Below are 15,523 nucleotides of genomic sequence, written 5' to 3'. Positions count from 1 at the left end.
CCTTCACATGGAGTGTTTATCCTGGGTTATCTGAGGGGAGCCCTGTATAATCATAAAGGGTCCTTATCCAAGAATGGCAGGAGACAGAAGGAAGAAAGGGCAAGCAAAGATCAGAGAGGGAGAAGACACTGTGCTGTGCCTTGAGGGTGGAAAAATAGGTCATGTGGTCAGCCAGGAAAAGCTGAAATAGCGAGGAATGGATTCTACTTGAGTCTCCAGGAGTGTAGCCCTTCTACCATCTTGATGTTGGCTAATGAAAGTCTGCCTTCCAATATTCAGGGCATGGTGGGCACATGAGAGATCCCCACTCTGCCTGAGGCTGAAATGTAGGTCAGTACAAGCAATACTGCTGTAACCACTGGTACTGATTGACGAAGAGTTACTAACTAAAGTCTTGGTACTCCTGTGTTTTCACTATAAAAGATTTCTCTGAGTGTAGTATTTGTGTACTATCACATCAGTATAAAAATAAGAGCACTTGGCTCTGCAAACTTGAGGACTATGTGGAAAGCTTAGGTAGGATTGTGTAAGCATGATTTTGACGCTATTGCTGTGGTGACTGGAGACAGGAGCATCCCTGGAGCTTAGCTGCAGGTTCACTGAGGGATCCTGTTTCAGCAGAATAAGGTAGGGAGTGGCAGAAGAGTGTTCTGTGACCTTTGTGCTCTGCCTTCTCTGTCTCTCTGTCTGTCTGTCTGTCTCTCTCTCTCTCTCTCTCTGTCTCTCCCCCCCCACACACAGTCACATGTAGGTACACAGACAAAACTGGTCATTTTTTAAAAATTGAAAACAAGATTCTTTGGCTGGAGAGATGTCTCAGTGGTTAAGCGGTTAAGCCTTCCAGAGGACTTCAGTTCAATTCCCAGCAACCACATGGTGGTTCACAGCCATTTGTGATGAGATCTGGTGCCTTCTTCTGCAATGTAGGTATACATGCAGGTAGAACACTATACCTAATAAATAAATTAATCTTTAATAACATACCAAGATACTCAGGGCATTATGATGCTCATTTACTGAGTGCTTATATGCCAGGAGTTAGGCTTGGGATCTATGTACATTGCCTTATTTAGTTTTGACAACCTTAGGAAGCAAGATGAGCACGATTAACATGCTTTTTTTTCAAATTAAAAAAAAATCTTACAGTTTGGAATGGTTAGTTAGAATGACATTTATGAATGATTAAGTTCATGTGTATGGAATTATGTTCATGCTGTTTGTGCAAGTACGTTGGGAGATGACACCTAATCAGATACGGTTGGATTACCAGAAAGCTGATGCCATTGTCATGAAAACAGGTTATTAAGCTGTTTAGCTGGCGGTGGTGGTGCATGCCCATCACTTGGGAGGCAGAGACAGGAGGATCTCTGTGAGTTTGAGGCCAGCCTGATCTACAGAGCTAGTTCCAGAATAGCCAAGGCTACACAAAGAAACCTTGCCTCAAAAAACCAAACACAAACACACACACACAACCCTGAGAGAAGAAAAGAAGAAAGCTTGATCCCTTGCTTTTCTCTCTTTGTGCTCACTCATTGTCTGTCCTTTGCCATGAGATGCCATAGAACACATGTCTCCACCCAAGAGGGACGGGCACCTTCGACTATCCAGCTTCTGGAATTATAAGTTATTTCCTGCAGCATCTGGGAGATTGCAGCATGAGAATTATCTTCAGTTCGAGCGAGGCCCTGGGTAAAAATATAAGTTCCTTAAAAATTACATAGTGTAGTTGCCCTGCACACCGTTTTAAAAATTGCCTAGTGTGGAGTATTCTATACAGTTACAGAAAACTGAGACATTTGCCAAGGTTTGTGCGGTTAGTAGAATGCCATTTGCTTTATCTGATCCACAAGTGTGAATGAATTCCAAAAGAAGCATAGTCTAAATTCTTGTGTTCTTTGTCCTGAGTCTATTTACCAGGCAGGGCAAGGGATGAGGCTGAGGAGTGGTCTTTGTGTCTCAGGCTAGCATGAGAGAGGACCATGTCACAGGAAGCCTTTCCTAACAGTTAATGGAACAAAGAGTAACTCAGGCTGGTTGGTGCAAACAAACATTAGGAAAGAGAAGGAACCTCCTCATCCTGGTGCTTTTGAGGTCTGCTGTTATCAGTGTAGGAGGAGTTCATGGCTCCTCACCCTTTTCATGGGGCCTTTCCAACTGATAAATGAATGGAAATGCAGGCCTGTTGGGGTGGGGGAGGAAGCTGTACAAATGATCTGTGAACACTCACTGCTCACAGGTAGCAGTACAGACTACAGATTTAGTCCAGTCTTCTAACTCTTAGTCCCTCAGTGTCTGGTGTTTTTCCATATTAGACAATATTGGATTAACAGTTTTATGATTTTCACGCTTTGTATTTTAAATCTTTGTTTTTCCCTTGAGGTTTGTTTGCCAAGAGTGAATATTGGTTAGAAATAACCAGTCTTGAGTTTCTTTTCTCCCCTCCATTTTAACATTTAGGCTTTATTTTTCTCATTTTAAAGCGCCTCCCCATCAGTGCTTTCCTATTTTTTAACCACAGTCCACAGGAAGACTTATAATTTACTCTTAGAGTTATGTGTTAAGTGCCCATAAGCAAAAGTGAAGATTTTGTGAAACAGGTACATTTGACTCAGTACTACCTCAAAGTTAATTAATTTTGCCTTTAAAATCCTGGAACTGTTCCAGAGGGTGAGGCTTCTCTTGGCTGTTTGTTGGGCAGTGCTGGGACTCCTGTGAGTGGTGGTGTGCAGGCAGCCTGCTCAGGCTGCTCAGTGTTTGAGAATCTCCCATCCCACCACCATGTGCTTGAACGGTGTTGATCTCGTATCTCATTTGTAAGACAGGCTGCTTTTTCTCTTGTCATTATTCCCTAAATAATGCGCCTTAACACTTATTTTTATATAGTACTTGCTATGTATTAGATAGTATAAGTGGTCTAGAAATGCTTGAAAGTACACCAGAGAAAATGCAACATCTATGCCATTTTCTATAAGGGACCTTAGTGCGGAGCCAGTGACACCGGATACGTGCATTAAGTGCATTAGTTGTGACTTCAGCCTGTAGCTTGGAACGCAGCGCAGTACTCTGAACTGGTTCCAAGGTGTCCTGGTAGTAAGCTGACCTCCTGAGCATCTGCTTTCCACTAGGTGCTGCATTAATGATTTGATATTTACATTCCACACTTAACTTTTCTTAAGTAAGCAGAGCCTGGCATGATTTCCTTTCTCAGCATTAGCCGAACTTCGTGGTCTGTTAGTTGATTATTGGATCTCTGTTCTGACCGAGAATAACAAATTATGAAAAGTCAGGAGCTGTAATCAAAGTTGAGGATTGTCACAAGGCCAGCCTTTTTAAATCTGAGAGATTCCTCAGGCAATACTGGTGACCCTGACAAATTTTTTGTTTTAAGATTATTAAATTGCAACTTGGCTCTAGATGAGGAGAAGAAGGACTAAGTAATAAGTCATTTACTTTAGATATGAGAAACTTATTGTAAATAGAAAATAGATTAACAATTTGTTACTTATTTTTATCCACTTCCTATTTTGAGACAAGCTCCCATTAAGTTACCTAGGCCGGCCTTGAACTTGTAACCTCTTCCTTAGCTTTTCAAGTAGCAGGCATCATGGACTTTTGTATTGGGCTTGACATAATTGATTTTAATTAAAGAAAACAAAATCGAGATTGGTACATGTGAGGAAGGGTGGACATAAATACCGGGAAAAGAAAAAAGACGACTATTAAGGACAATTTTAGGTAGTTCCATTTAGGAGTTGAATTAATAATAAAATAACCTTTAAATCTCCAATTTTGAAGCATTCCTAAAGTGTTCTTCCTCCAATTAAATTCAAATTCATAACTCTTAAGACTTAAGGAGAGTTGTTAAAGCAGAGTCCAGGTCCCTGGGAACCTTCTGCTTAACAGTTTACAGTATAAGTTAGGCATGATGCACACACTTTGATCCCAGCCAGCACTGAGAGGCAAAGGCAGGTGGGGCTCTAATTTCAAAGCTAACCTGGTCTACTCATTGAATCCATGTCAACCAGGGATACACAGTGATATCTTGTCTCTAAATAAATAGTTCTGAATATGGTCCTGCTGCTTCTCTCTATGCTGAGTTCAGTAGTGTTTGAACTTTTGAGTGAAAAATTAACTCCCCAATACGTTTCTGCTTATATTCAATCCTTATGACTGAAAAACTCATGTCTGGGTCTGCAGGGTAACTCAGTGGGCAAGGGCTATTTAAAGGCTTTAGAAAACCTGAATCTGTCCCTGGTATCAAAAGTGGAAAGAGAAAACTGGCTACCTAAAGTCCTCTGTTATCGGACCCCTTCCCCACCACCACATGTACCATGACGTGCTCACACCTGTATTCATGTCACATAAAAATGCACACTAATGAACAAAAGCTTCATGTCTTATATGAAAGAACAAGGTTTGGTTTGTGTTCTTAGCCTCAGAGTATCTTCTGATAGTGCTAGGTGCTTTTTTGAGTTTTAAGATTTCACTTTGCTCTGATGTTCCTTTGTGCAGCTCATTGTACTTTGTTGTATTTCTTAACTTTCTTTTTTTTAAAATATTTACTTATTTATTGTGTATACAATATTCTTTCTGCGTGTATGCCTGAAAGCCAGAAGAGGGCACCAGACCTCATTTCAGATGGTTGTGAGCCACCATGTAGTTGCTGGGAGTTGGACTCAGGACCTTTGGAAGAGCAGGCAATGCTCTTAACCGCTGAGCCATCTCTCCAGCCCCTGTATTTCTTAACTTTCAATAGACTCTGGGTTTTCCTTTAGCACAAACTCTTTGGCTTTCTTTGGAAGATACTTGTTTCAGACATGGACCTGTTAGTAGTGTGTTAAAGATCCATTTGCACATCTTCTGGCTGTTGAATGCACAGACCACATTCTCTTTCATTGTCAAATGAATGTAACATTCAGGGAGGAGAATATGCCTGCTTGGCATGGGATTTTTTGTTTCTTGAATTCCCTATCATGGTCAGTGCTCTGTGCATAAATGTAGTTGATAAACAGCATTGGGTGCCGACTTCAGAAAAGACTAGATTTGACCACTTCAGTTCAGATTCACTTCTTGGGCATCACCTAAAATGTGGAACCTTTCTAATAAGAGTCATGTGAAAACAGATCTTAAAGGCAGTGAGGTCACCCTGCTACCTTATGCATACTAGATATGGAAGTAATGCTTTTCTTCCTTAGGCACCTCTTGTTACTCATTTGCCCAAATGTTGACTGTTGGTATATGATAGCCTGGGCTTTTATCTTTAAAATGATTAGCGATGGTTTGTTTTTGCTTGGAAGAAGTAGCAGTCTTGTACACTCATTGGGCTTTATTTTAAAAGAAAACAGTGACTTGCTTACTGTTGACAAGACTTAACATGTTCAGTGAGAGTCACATACGAACTTTTCTGCAGCCCTTTCTCTGTTTTCAGTTACATAGATGGGAGGAATAGTAAATGTGTGCTATACGTTTATGAATCAGTTTGAGTTTTTAAGTTGAAATACTTAAATTTGTCGTTGTTCACTGATTTGATTAGCTTCACTCATTACTGTGTGCTTTCTACTTTCCATTTAGTGTTCTCAAGGAGAACATTTTTGAGACAGAGGGTGGGGGAGTTTGTTTGCACATGCACACAGCCAGTAGAGGGGACTGGATCCCCTGCGGCTAGAGTTAGAGACTGTTGTGAGTCCTTTTTTAAAAAAATCTCTTCAGAAAATGAATTTGTATGTGAAATCTTAAGTTATTTCTCCCATTTTCTTAACATGTATAGAAATTGTCTAGCCTTTTCTGCTTAGAGTATCTGAATCCTATATTAGCTATATCTAGCATCCCATGCCTTTTCTATGTGTAGGCACTCACTATCCCCAGTTTAAAGAGCTATGAAATAGTGAGTTTTTAGGACACGCTGCCAGGTAGGGCTGCTTACCCTAGGAATAGACTTGTTTCTTAGACTGGTGTTTATGTCTAGTCAGTATGGTATGAGTAGCACATACACACTTGAAACATTAATGTTAGCTGGAAGGAAATGGAGATAGCTCACGGGAGGTTGATGCTGCTCACAAAACCCTGAAATGTGCTTGACAGTCATTAGACCGCTCTTCAAGTGAATGTTGTCACCTAAAGAGTGTGTGAGTGAGTGTGTGTGGACGTGTGTAGAGAGGACAACCTCTCATGTCTTTCGGCTTCTTTGAGGTTACTCAGTCTTTGTGCTGCAAAAAAATCTCCCCAGACATGGGGACTCTATCCTTGGCTGATCTGGAGCTCACGGAGGTCTGTCTACCTCTGCCTCCCAAGTATCTAGGAGATTAAAGGCTCGCTGTCATACCCAGGCCTCATTTCCTCAGATCTTAAACTGCTTAATCTCAGAGTTTATATTTATAACCCTTTCGGACTATGATTATTAACATCTTAGTTGAATTTAATTTATTGAATGTATAGAAATTTAATTTGGGGGGAAGATCAGTGCGTGTTTGGGGATCAAGAGGTTACCTGATTGCTGTAAATAGTCTGTAAATAGTGCTGGGCCAGGTTTCATATGAAGTTTTAATTCTCACACTAGCATCATAGATACTTGGATCTTTTATAATGGCATTTTAAATCTGTTACTTGACTTTTTACATGTTTGTCTGAATGACCTTAAGGTTATTGAAAGTCCTTCAAAGTCTCAATAAAGATTTGGAATTGAAATTACACTAAATATTGATAAAATCACACTACTGCCAGACTCCGTCCGGAGATGTGTTGTTTCCCTTCACGATTTTTTTGGTTTTTTTGAAAGACTAGTTTTGTAACTTTTTAAATGTTTTTGCCTTTATATTCATACTTTTCTTCTTTTCTATGTGGTGAATAGGGTATAGAAAAGTTGCTGATGTTGGACGTGTAGCCAGAGTGACAAATTGTAGTGACAAAGGCCAGTGGGTATAAATATCTTTGTAAAATGGGGGATTGACCCCTGGATTGACCTTTATTTCTTGTTTTTTAAGCTTTTTTCACTGATGGACATGAAACCTCCCATCTCTAGAGCCAAAATGATTCTGATTACTAAAGCTGCTATTAAAGCTATTAAGGTAAGAATATTTAATTTGGAAATACTTTCTAAGTGTTTATTATTGGCAGGGTTGAGGGGCATGCCAAGTGAAGTGCTTTGTGAAGCCCATTCTCCTCTTCCACCTTGATGTGGGTTTCAGGGATCCAGCTTAATTTTCTGTGACAAACACCACACCCACTCAGCCATCTTGCCAGCTTCGATTTTGAATTGTTTAAAATATTCTTAACATCAGAATTTATCTCATGAATTAACTTTTGCCAGAGCTTTGTGACTATACTATTTTAGTCCTTACAAAGCAGCTGTGAGAAAAGTCAAAATGTGGGCTTTGGGAAATGAAGTAAGTTAGTTACCCAAGATGGCATTTTAGTAAATGGCAGTTTAGAATGTTATACTCATGTGGCGATAACAAGGTACTTTGCTTCAGGAAGGTTGGTCAATTAAGAAAGCTCATTCATTCTCTTTGGAATGGAGTATGTTGTTTCTGTTTTGATTAATTCCTTTCTCGAGGTTCTTTTTTTTTTTTTTTGCTGTTGTTGATTTTGAACTATTTCTAATGACTCTTTGAGTTAATTGCTAAATTTTTAAATTAAAATTTTTAAGGATTCGAGTGCTAGCTGGGAATGTAGAAATGTATAACCTGGCTGTGGTTTCCCCTTTTTCAGCTTTACAAGCATGTTGTTCAGATAGTAGAGAAATTCATCAAAAAGGTAACTATATCATTATTACCATGTTCATATATGATATATATTCACATATTGTGTGGATTGAGATTGGATGTGTACTCCTAAAAACACTCTAGAAAAAAGTAGTTACTGGGGTTGGAGCCATGGCTCAACAAGCTAAGAATACTGAAAGCTCTTCCAGAGGACCTGGGTTCGCTCCTAACCACCCACATGGGTGCTCACACTCTTCCATAATTCCAGTTTCAGGGAGTCCTATGCATTCTTTTGGGCTCTTCAAGCCCCAGACATGCACATGGTACATAGATGAAACTCTCATACCCATAAAATGAATGTTTTTTTTTTAAAAAAATAGTAATTGAAATTTTTAAACACGAAAGTTTTACAAGGTATTTTTTCATATTACTTCCATTCGTTGAATATTGTAGAAAAGCTTGGCACTCAGCTTCTGTCATACCAGGCAACAGAATTTGTTGTCTTTGTGTTGGGACCTTTCCCCAAGCCTAAGGGCCTGGCTGTTTCATATCTTTTGGCCTATCCATTCTGCTGACATTTAATTCTCCTGTGAGTTTTTCAGATGAAGTTACTTTTTAATTACTTTTTTTAATTTAATTTTTTAATTTAATGAAGTTACTTTTTTCCCCTGACTTTTCCCTGTTGCCATCACATTAAACTTTTTTAGTTACATGGTTGTGTCTTAAAGTGTATCTAATTAGCAAATCTTTCTCAGTAGCATCTGGGAATGATTTCAGACATCTTAATCAGTTGATCTGCCTTGGGGTCATGAAATGCAGAGTAGCTGGCTTTGTCAGTTAGAAGCTTCTTGGAGCGGCAGGTCAAAGTGCAAAGAAGTAAATGGGGAGAACATTTGATTACCTGTATGCTTCGGTTTCCAGTTACTAGTGTGTGTCTGAGTCTGCCTAGGTTTTATTTATGTGTGTGCATTTGTAAGGAAAATGGACACAGTACTGGTTGTTGACGTGCCTTTCCTCCTGAATATATTATAAACATCTACAAAATAACCCTCTGTGTGATTATTACTGATTTACTTATCTAGTAAATAGTTATTTTTCATTGAAAATGCTTCAATAGCTAACCTTAAAGGAAAACATACATACATGTTTTCCTTAGCATAAATTCTTAACCGTCAAAAAATGCTTTATTTTTGTTGCTGAATTGTTTTCCCAAAGGGCTATACCTTTTCCTACAGAAATGCCTGTAGTGTTTTGTTTTTCCTTCGTCCAGTTTATAGACTCAAATAACCCTTTTACTTTTTTTGTTTTGTTTTTGTTTTTGTTTTTTGAGACTGGGTTTCTCTGTAGCTTTGGAGCCTGTCCTGGAATTAGCTCTTCTAGACCAGGCTGACCTCAAACTCACAGAGATCCGAGTGCCTCTCTGCCCAGCTCCTTTTTATTTCTCTGGTAAACCTAACATGTTTAAAGTATTTTTTAGTAATTTAAAAAGGTGGAAATCATTGAATCAGAGATTCATTAATAATAACTGATTTTGTAGGAAAGTGGGATGTTAATGGCCTCTGGAAAGTTTTGGAGAGGAAGAGAGTAAGTCAAGGATCTGGGGGCAAGTCCTTGGAGTCTGAATTAGCAAAGAATGTAAACTGTCCCTAGACTTGAAGTTTGACAGCTAGTTAGGTGGTGGAACACTTAAGCAGTTTCTATGCAGTAGATGATGGGTGTATGGAGCTGCATACTTGTGAGATAATGGGTGTCAGATTTGTTTTGGGTCTCCCTTTAGGGAGGTGGGGAGACAGAGTTCTGCTCTGTAGCTCTGGATGGCCTAGAACTCACTAAAGTGGAGCACACTGAGTCTCCTAGATCCTTCCTGTCTCTGCCTCTGGGGTGCTGGAATTAAGGGTGTGCACTACCACACTCACTGGTTTTCCTTTCCTTAGACTAACTGCGTACCTTTATCGTTGCAGTGTAAGCCAGAATACAAGGTTCCAGGATTATATGTCATTGATTCCATTGTGAGACAGTCTCGACATCAGTTTGGAACTGATAAAGATGTTTTTGGGCCAAGATTCTCTAAAAATATAACTGCTACATTCCAATATTTATATCTTTGTCCATCTGAAGATAAGGTATGGTTAATCACTTCTAAAATTTTGCATTCTTGTTGGATTTATTTTTATGTGTTTAGATTCATGATATTTAAAGCCTGTTGTATTATATGAAAATATCTTCATGTAGTAAATTCTTGAGTCTTAAGTTTAATTTCTCTGCAGTGGTCATTTCCTAGTCTGGCTTCCTTGTGAAATGGCACATTCACATGGTCTTTGCACAAGGACTTTTCTCATGTTGAATTACAGAATCTGAGAAAAGCAGTAATTGCTGGAAGTGTGGTGTGAAGAGTTGGCTTAGTGGTAGGTCTGAAGTTTTGGTTAGGCAAGGTAAAGTTCTGAGATCTGCCAAACACTGCACATTACTGGAGAAGGTGTGGTTAGTGTTGAATGTTCTTACCATAGTGTAAAGAAACCAAAGGGTTTGTGCAGAAAGTACTGTCTTTAAAGACAATATCACTAGCTGTGCAGGGTGTCACATACCATTGAGCGCTTAGCAGGTGGCTGCAGGAAGATCTGCTAGGAATGGTAAGCCTGAGCTACAGCGGTGTCCTTGGATAAGGAACAGCCCTGTAGTGGAGAGAATACTCCTCCCAGTTTGCTACTTTTTCTAGAAGGCCCAGAATTGTTCTTCCCAACATGCAGGAATGTAAGTGATATTAATCTGCAGTAAGACTGCGCGCGTGTGCGGTTTCACAGTGAACTGTAGAAAGAAGGAATATTGACAGTTACACATAAGTGCTCTGAACAAGTAGGAATTGCAGCAATTTTATTGAGTACTCACATAACCTTATGCTTTAGCATCCCTAAATTCTGAAAGAAAATATGAAGCAGAAGGAAACGTGAATTTAAGTTTGATCGAATGCTTACTTCCTCTCTCATGTTCCTCTGTTAGACTTGAGACTCAAAGAAAGCCCTAAGGTAAAGGCCAGCAGGCATGCAGGTTTAGTTAGGAAACAGCCTTTTCCGAGGCATCTTTTTTTGTCTGCCATTACTGTGGCCCACTTTCTCAGTGTGGAATCCTGGATATAATACTCAGTAATGAGTATTATATTATGGAGACAGTTTACATAAAGAGGAACACTGTGGGTATTAAGAGTCTGTGTGTATATTCTTAGGCTCTTGAAGCAAAATTTTATAAAAAGATCCCTTTGAATAGGAGTTAAAACCTGTACCCATGAATAAGAAAATTTTGTTTGTATCTCCTTCATATTTTCTTGGCCATAAAACATCTTTTTCTTGTTATCAGCCGCTTTCTTAAAAACTGGTTTGTTTTCATTGTTTTTTTGGTGCTGTGGTGTTGGGCCTCAAATTTGTAGTCTTCCTTTTTTGAGTGCTGGCATCACAAGCGTGTGTGACCATATGCAGTTAGTCTCTTAAATGATTAACTGCTTTGGTCATCCTGCAGAAAATTTTCACTTCATGAACTTTTCTAAGATGATTGAGTTTTGTCAGTGTTCTCCTTTGTAACTCTTGTAAAGAACAGTGCTTTCAAATAGTGTCTGTCTTTTTATTTGCTCTGTGTGTAGTGTGTGTTTCTTTCTTCAGAGTATACCATGGAGGAAAGGTTAATCTGAGTTCCTTAACTGGGGAGTGATTCTGATGGATTTTTTCCTGATGAAACAGTAATGGTTTCTCTTTACAGTCAGATAAATATAGAAAAGCTTTTTCTATAAATATTTATTGTATGTTTATTTTCTTGCATATAACAGAGTAAAATAGTTCGTGTGCTAAATCTTTGGCAAAAAAATGGAGTATTCAAAATTGAAATTATTCAGCCTCTTTTGGACATGGCAGCAGGAGCCAGTAATGCTGTTCCAGTAGCAGAAAATGTCACCAACAATGAAGGTACAGTGGTGTGTCTGACTGGAAGAAAAGTTCCTGAAAGTGCACTGGTGTCTTGGCTCTTTTCCTTCTGTTTGTTTTGTCCTATTGTGGTTGGTTGGTTTTTGTTTTTATCATATTTTATTTTATTCTTTATATGCCTGTTTGTTTTCTAATGGGAGACAAAAAGGAGTGTGAATTCAGAGAGGGGAGGTGAGGAAGATCTAGGAGGAGTTGGAAGGAAAACCATGATTAGACTATATTATATAAAAAAGCTTGTTTTTTTTTTTTAACAAAAGAAAACTTTAAAAAGAATTGAGTTTCTGTACATGAAATTTCTGAATTGATAGACCTTTCCCATAGGAAGGAAGCTTGAGTTTGCATTTGGAAGGTAGTTTTTTTTCCCTATAATTCTTTTTTTTCAAATGAGAATGTGAACACACACCCCTACTGTAATAACAAGTTAAACTGAACGGAATTTTGTTTTAGCAGCAAAACTTGAAAGGTGTTTTAAACCAGGGGTGGGGGGAGGGTGTTGACTTTTGTTCTTGTTTGTTTGGTTGGTTCGTTGGTTTTTTTGCGGCCTAATGCACTTTGCTTTTTAGGCTCACCTCCACCCCCAGTAAAAGCCTCTTCTGAACTTGCACAAGCTCCCACAAACTCCATGCCTGCTGTACCACAGTTGCCGAGCTCTGATGCCTTTGCTGCTGTGGCTCAGCTGTTTCAGACAACCCAAGGCCAGCAGGTAAGCTGCTTAATGCTCCAGTGGCTTGTAGAGCTAGGTTCTGTTGGTGCTGTTTCCCATTGCTCCTTCATATGCTCCTTGATGGGAGAGTATCCTTCGCTAGGGAGCTAATGTGATGAGTTAGAGCTAAGAAGGCAATGTGAATGTGAAAAATAAGGAAATGGTAGTACTTCTTTGAAAGACCTTGAGCTGTTGAAGTGGCAGGTGTTGTTGCTCACAATTCTAGTATTTTGGATTGATTCAAGATTATTTGGAGTGACATTTTCTGTATTTCTAGAAAAGTCGCTGTTACAATTCCATGTGTTTTCTCTTTTCTTTGAGCTTTGTTTGTCTCTTTGGGATTGTCAGCATACATTTGAACTGTAAGCAATACCCTGTAATATGTTCATTCACAAATTTAGCCATTAGTGAAAGGTGGATTCTTTGTCCAGTTTACTTACTGCTTATGCTATTTCAGTCCCTCTGAGATTCTTTGCTTTGTAGTAAATTAACTTTGATGATGATGCTTTGTTGTGTGGTTTATCGGTTTTCCCATTCTTTAAGCTGCAGCAGATCCTTCAGACTTTTCAACAGCCTCCAAAACCACAGTCTCCCGCCCTTGACAATGCTGTGATGGCTCAGGTTCAGGCTATCACAGCTCAGTTAAAGACAGCTCCTACACAACCACCTGAGCAAAAAGCTGCTTTCCCCCCACCTGAACAAAAAACTGCATTTGACAAGGTACGCTTCTCACATCACCCCACTTGTCTGCCTTACCCATGTGCATTGTGGGCTCTCTTCCGCAGCTTCTCTGGCTTGTTCGTTTTTGTCTGTGGTTTGAGTTTTCCTCCTCAATATCAAAATGTTTTTTCCTGGTTACACGTGTCATGCAGGCTCACTATAAACAAGTTTAAAGAATAAAGAACAGCAAACAGAAGGAAAATCTTCACTAGCCCCACTCATCCCTAGCAGTGATGCTGTTGGGTTTTGTTGTATGCTTTTCCAGAAGTAATAACTATGAGTCTGTGCTTTTGTTTTGATCTTTATCATTAGGTCTGTGTACATTCTGCGTGAATGGTTATTAAGACTCCAGTAGATGGAGCCCTCAGATTATCTGTTTTGCTACTGATAGGCATTTGCTGTTGCTGTGATAACTGTAGATACCATGTCTGTGATGTGAGTCCTGGGGTGACCCCAGCATCTCTCTGCTTACTCAGTGTGCCTTGCCATCCTTAGCTCTGTTTCTGTGTGATTGGGACAAATACCAAAGAGAAAAAATTGAAAGGGAAGATTAATTTTGGTTCCTGGTATCAGAGTTGAATCCGTGGTTTGCAGCAGGACTACATGGCAGATGAGCCTCTTCAATTTAAAGTGGACAGGAAGCAGGGGAAGGGAAAAGGATGCTGAAAAACATGCCCTTGGTAGCTTTCTTTCAAATAAGTGCCATCTTCAAAGTTTTCACTGTCTCCCTAAAAGGGTACCAGCTGGGAACCAAGTGTTTACTTGAGCCCATGGGAGCATCTCAGAATGAAACTTAATAGGCATGTTTAAAATACTCCCACCAGGGGCGTGGGTGAGCTGTGGGGTTCAACCTAGACAGCTCTACTTTTGTCTTGTGTTTTTGTTGGGGTTATGATTGTTTATTTCCAGTTTCATAGTTTAAAAAAAAGATGGTTTTAAAATCATAGCATTAAATGGCATGCTTGATTTCATGTGCTCTAAAATTTATGATTATTTCTAACATAAGATAAAAATTTTATCTGCCAATGATTAATAATCAGTGTTGTAGATAAACTCCAGTTTTCATTATTTTAGCTTAATGATTAATAAGTGACTACTGACTGTAAGAAAGACTGGATTAAATTTTGAGTGAAAAAGAAATAAACAGGGCTAGAGAGTGGCTAATAAAATTTTTGCTGTGCCAGCATGGTGACCTGAGCTTCCATCCTAGTATCCATGTAAAAGCCGCATGGAGATTGCTTGTCGCCCAGCCGAGCCTGTGAGACACAGACCAAGACCAGGTGATGAAGATACTGAGCACAAACCTGTCTACACACACACAGGAGAAATGTATATTTGTAGGGGAAACAGAATAGAATTGTAAAGCAAAAGAAGCTGTTCCAGGGTGCTTTGAAAAGATGTTTGTATCTGTGCTTGCAGCTCTATTTCCATGAGTAAATGAACATAAATTCCTGTGTGGTTTCCATTTGGAAATCTCTCTGTTCTTTATCACCACCACCACCACCACCCATTCCACCCTCAGAAGAAAAGCTCTGTATTCTTCTAATAGTTCTCTGCTTCCTGTGTCCTGTGTTTGTCTCTCTAGTCTTTCTGGAGTGAAGTCTGTTTTACATTATCATTCAAGGGTTTTTTAAGTGCTTCTGTTTTTAACGTGGCTAATTTACCTCTTTTTTTCTCTCTCTATTCCTACTTGTTTTCATGGCTGATTTTTGTTGTTTGGGGGGGGGGTTGTTATTGTTGTTGTTTTGTTAACACTGCCTTGTCACACCAGTGTTTATTTCTGCACCCTAACAGTTAAAGAGATACATATATCTGGTGCTGGGAATTGAACTCAGGGTCTTAGCCAGTGCAGGTACCTGACCACTGAGCACATGTATACATGCTTTACTTCCAAATGTCCCTCTGCTTAATTATTTCTCAGGCTTACTTGGGCTATTCCTGGTCTTATGTCTAGGTTCTTCGTATAAATCATAAGCAGTATCTATGATGGCTGAATGAATGGATGGGAAGATTCTTCTTAGGTTTATTTTATATGTATAAATGTTTTGCCTCGGAGTATATATGTGATCCAGGTGCATGCCCAGTGCCAGTGGAGGTCAGAGAGGGCATCAGATCCCCTAAAACTGAAGTTACAGATGGTTGTGAGTCACCATGTGGGTGCTCAGAACTTGAACTGGGTCCCCTGGAAGAGCAGTCATAGCTCTCAGCTGCTGAGTTGTCTCTGCAGCTGTGTGAGATGTTAGTGTAAGAGAACATTCCAAGGAGCAACAGACTAGAAATTGAGGTACAGTTTTGTGCTGTGGCCCTTGGGAAGCTTCTTCAGGACACCCTAGTTCTTATTGGGAAGATTGAGTCCAGAGCCCTCTTACTTTTCTGTTCATTAAGTGATAATGTGATCTCAAATATTTTACCTTCACAGTGACAGCTATATG

The 15,523-nt window shown here is 39.5% G+C and overlaps 1 protein-coding gene across 4 annotated transcripts in view; it reads left to right on the top strand.

The window, feature by feature from the left end:
- Nucleotides 1–15,523, top strand: part of Scaf4 (SR-related CTD associated factor 4) — a 58,086-nt gene that overhangs the window by 15,204 nt on the left and 27,359 nt on the right. For all 4 annotated transcript variants that reach the window (XM_013353441.2, XM_026787242.1, XM_026787240.1 and 1 more), the window contains exons 2-7: nt 6,981–7,064; nt 7,708–7,752; nt 9,662–9,823; nt 11,515–11,650; nt 12,232–12,371; nt 12,915–13,091. In XM_013353441.2, coding sequence (XP_013208895.1) covers nt 6,981–7,064; nt 7,708–7,752; nt 9,662–9,823; nt 11,515–11,650; nt 12,232–12,371; nt 12,915–13,091 — 744 coding nt within the window. The remainder of the gene's footprint in view (nt 1–6,980; nt 7,065–7,707; nt 7,753–9,661; nt 9,824–11,514; nt 11,651–12,231; nt 12,372–12,914; nt 13,092–15,523) is intronic.

Source organism: Microtus ochrogaster, chromosome 2, assembly GCF_000317375.1.
Source record: "Microtus ochrogaster isolate Prairie Vole_2 chromosome 2, MicOch1.0, whole genome shotgun sequence".
Classification (NCBI taxonomy): domain Eukaryota; kingdom Metazoa; phylum Chordata; class Mammalia; order Rodentia; family Cricetidae; genus Microtus; species Microtus ochrogaster.
The sequence above is the reverse complement of the archived record's forward strand: the minus strand, read 5'-3'. Positions and strand labels throughout refer to the sequence as shown.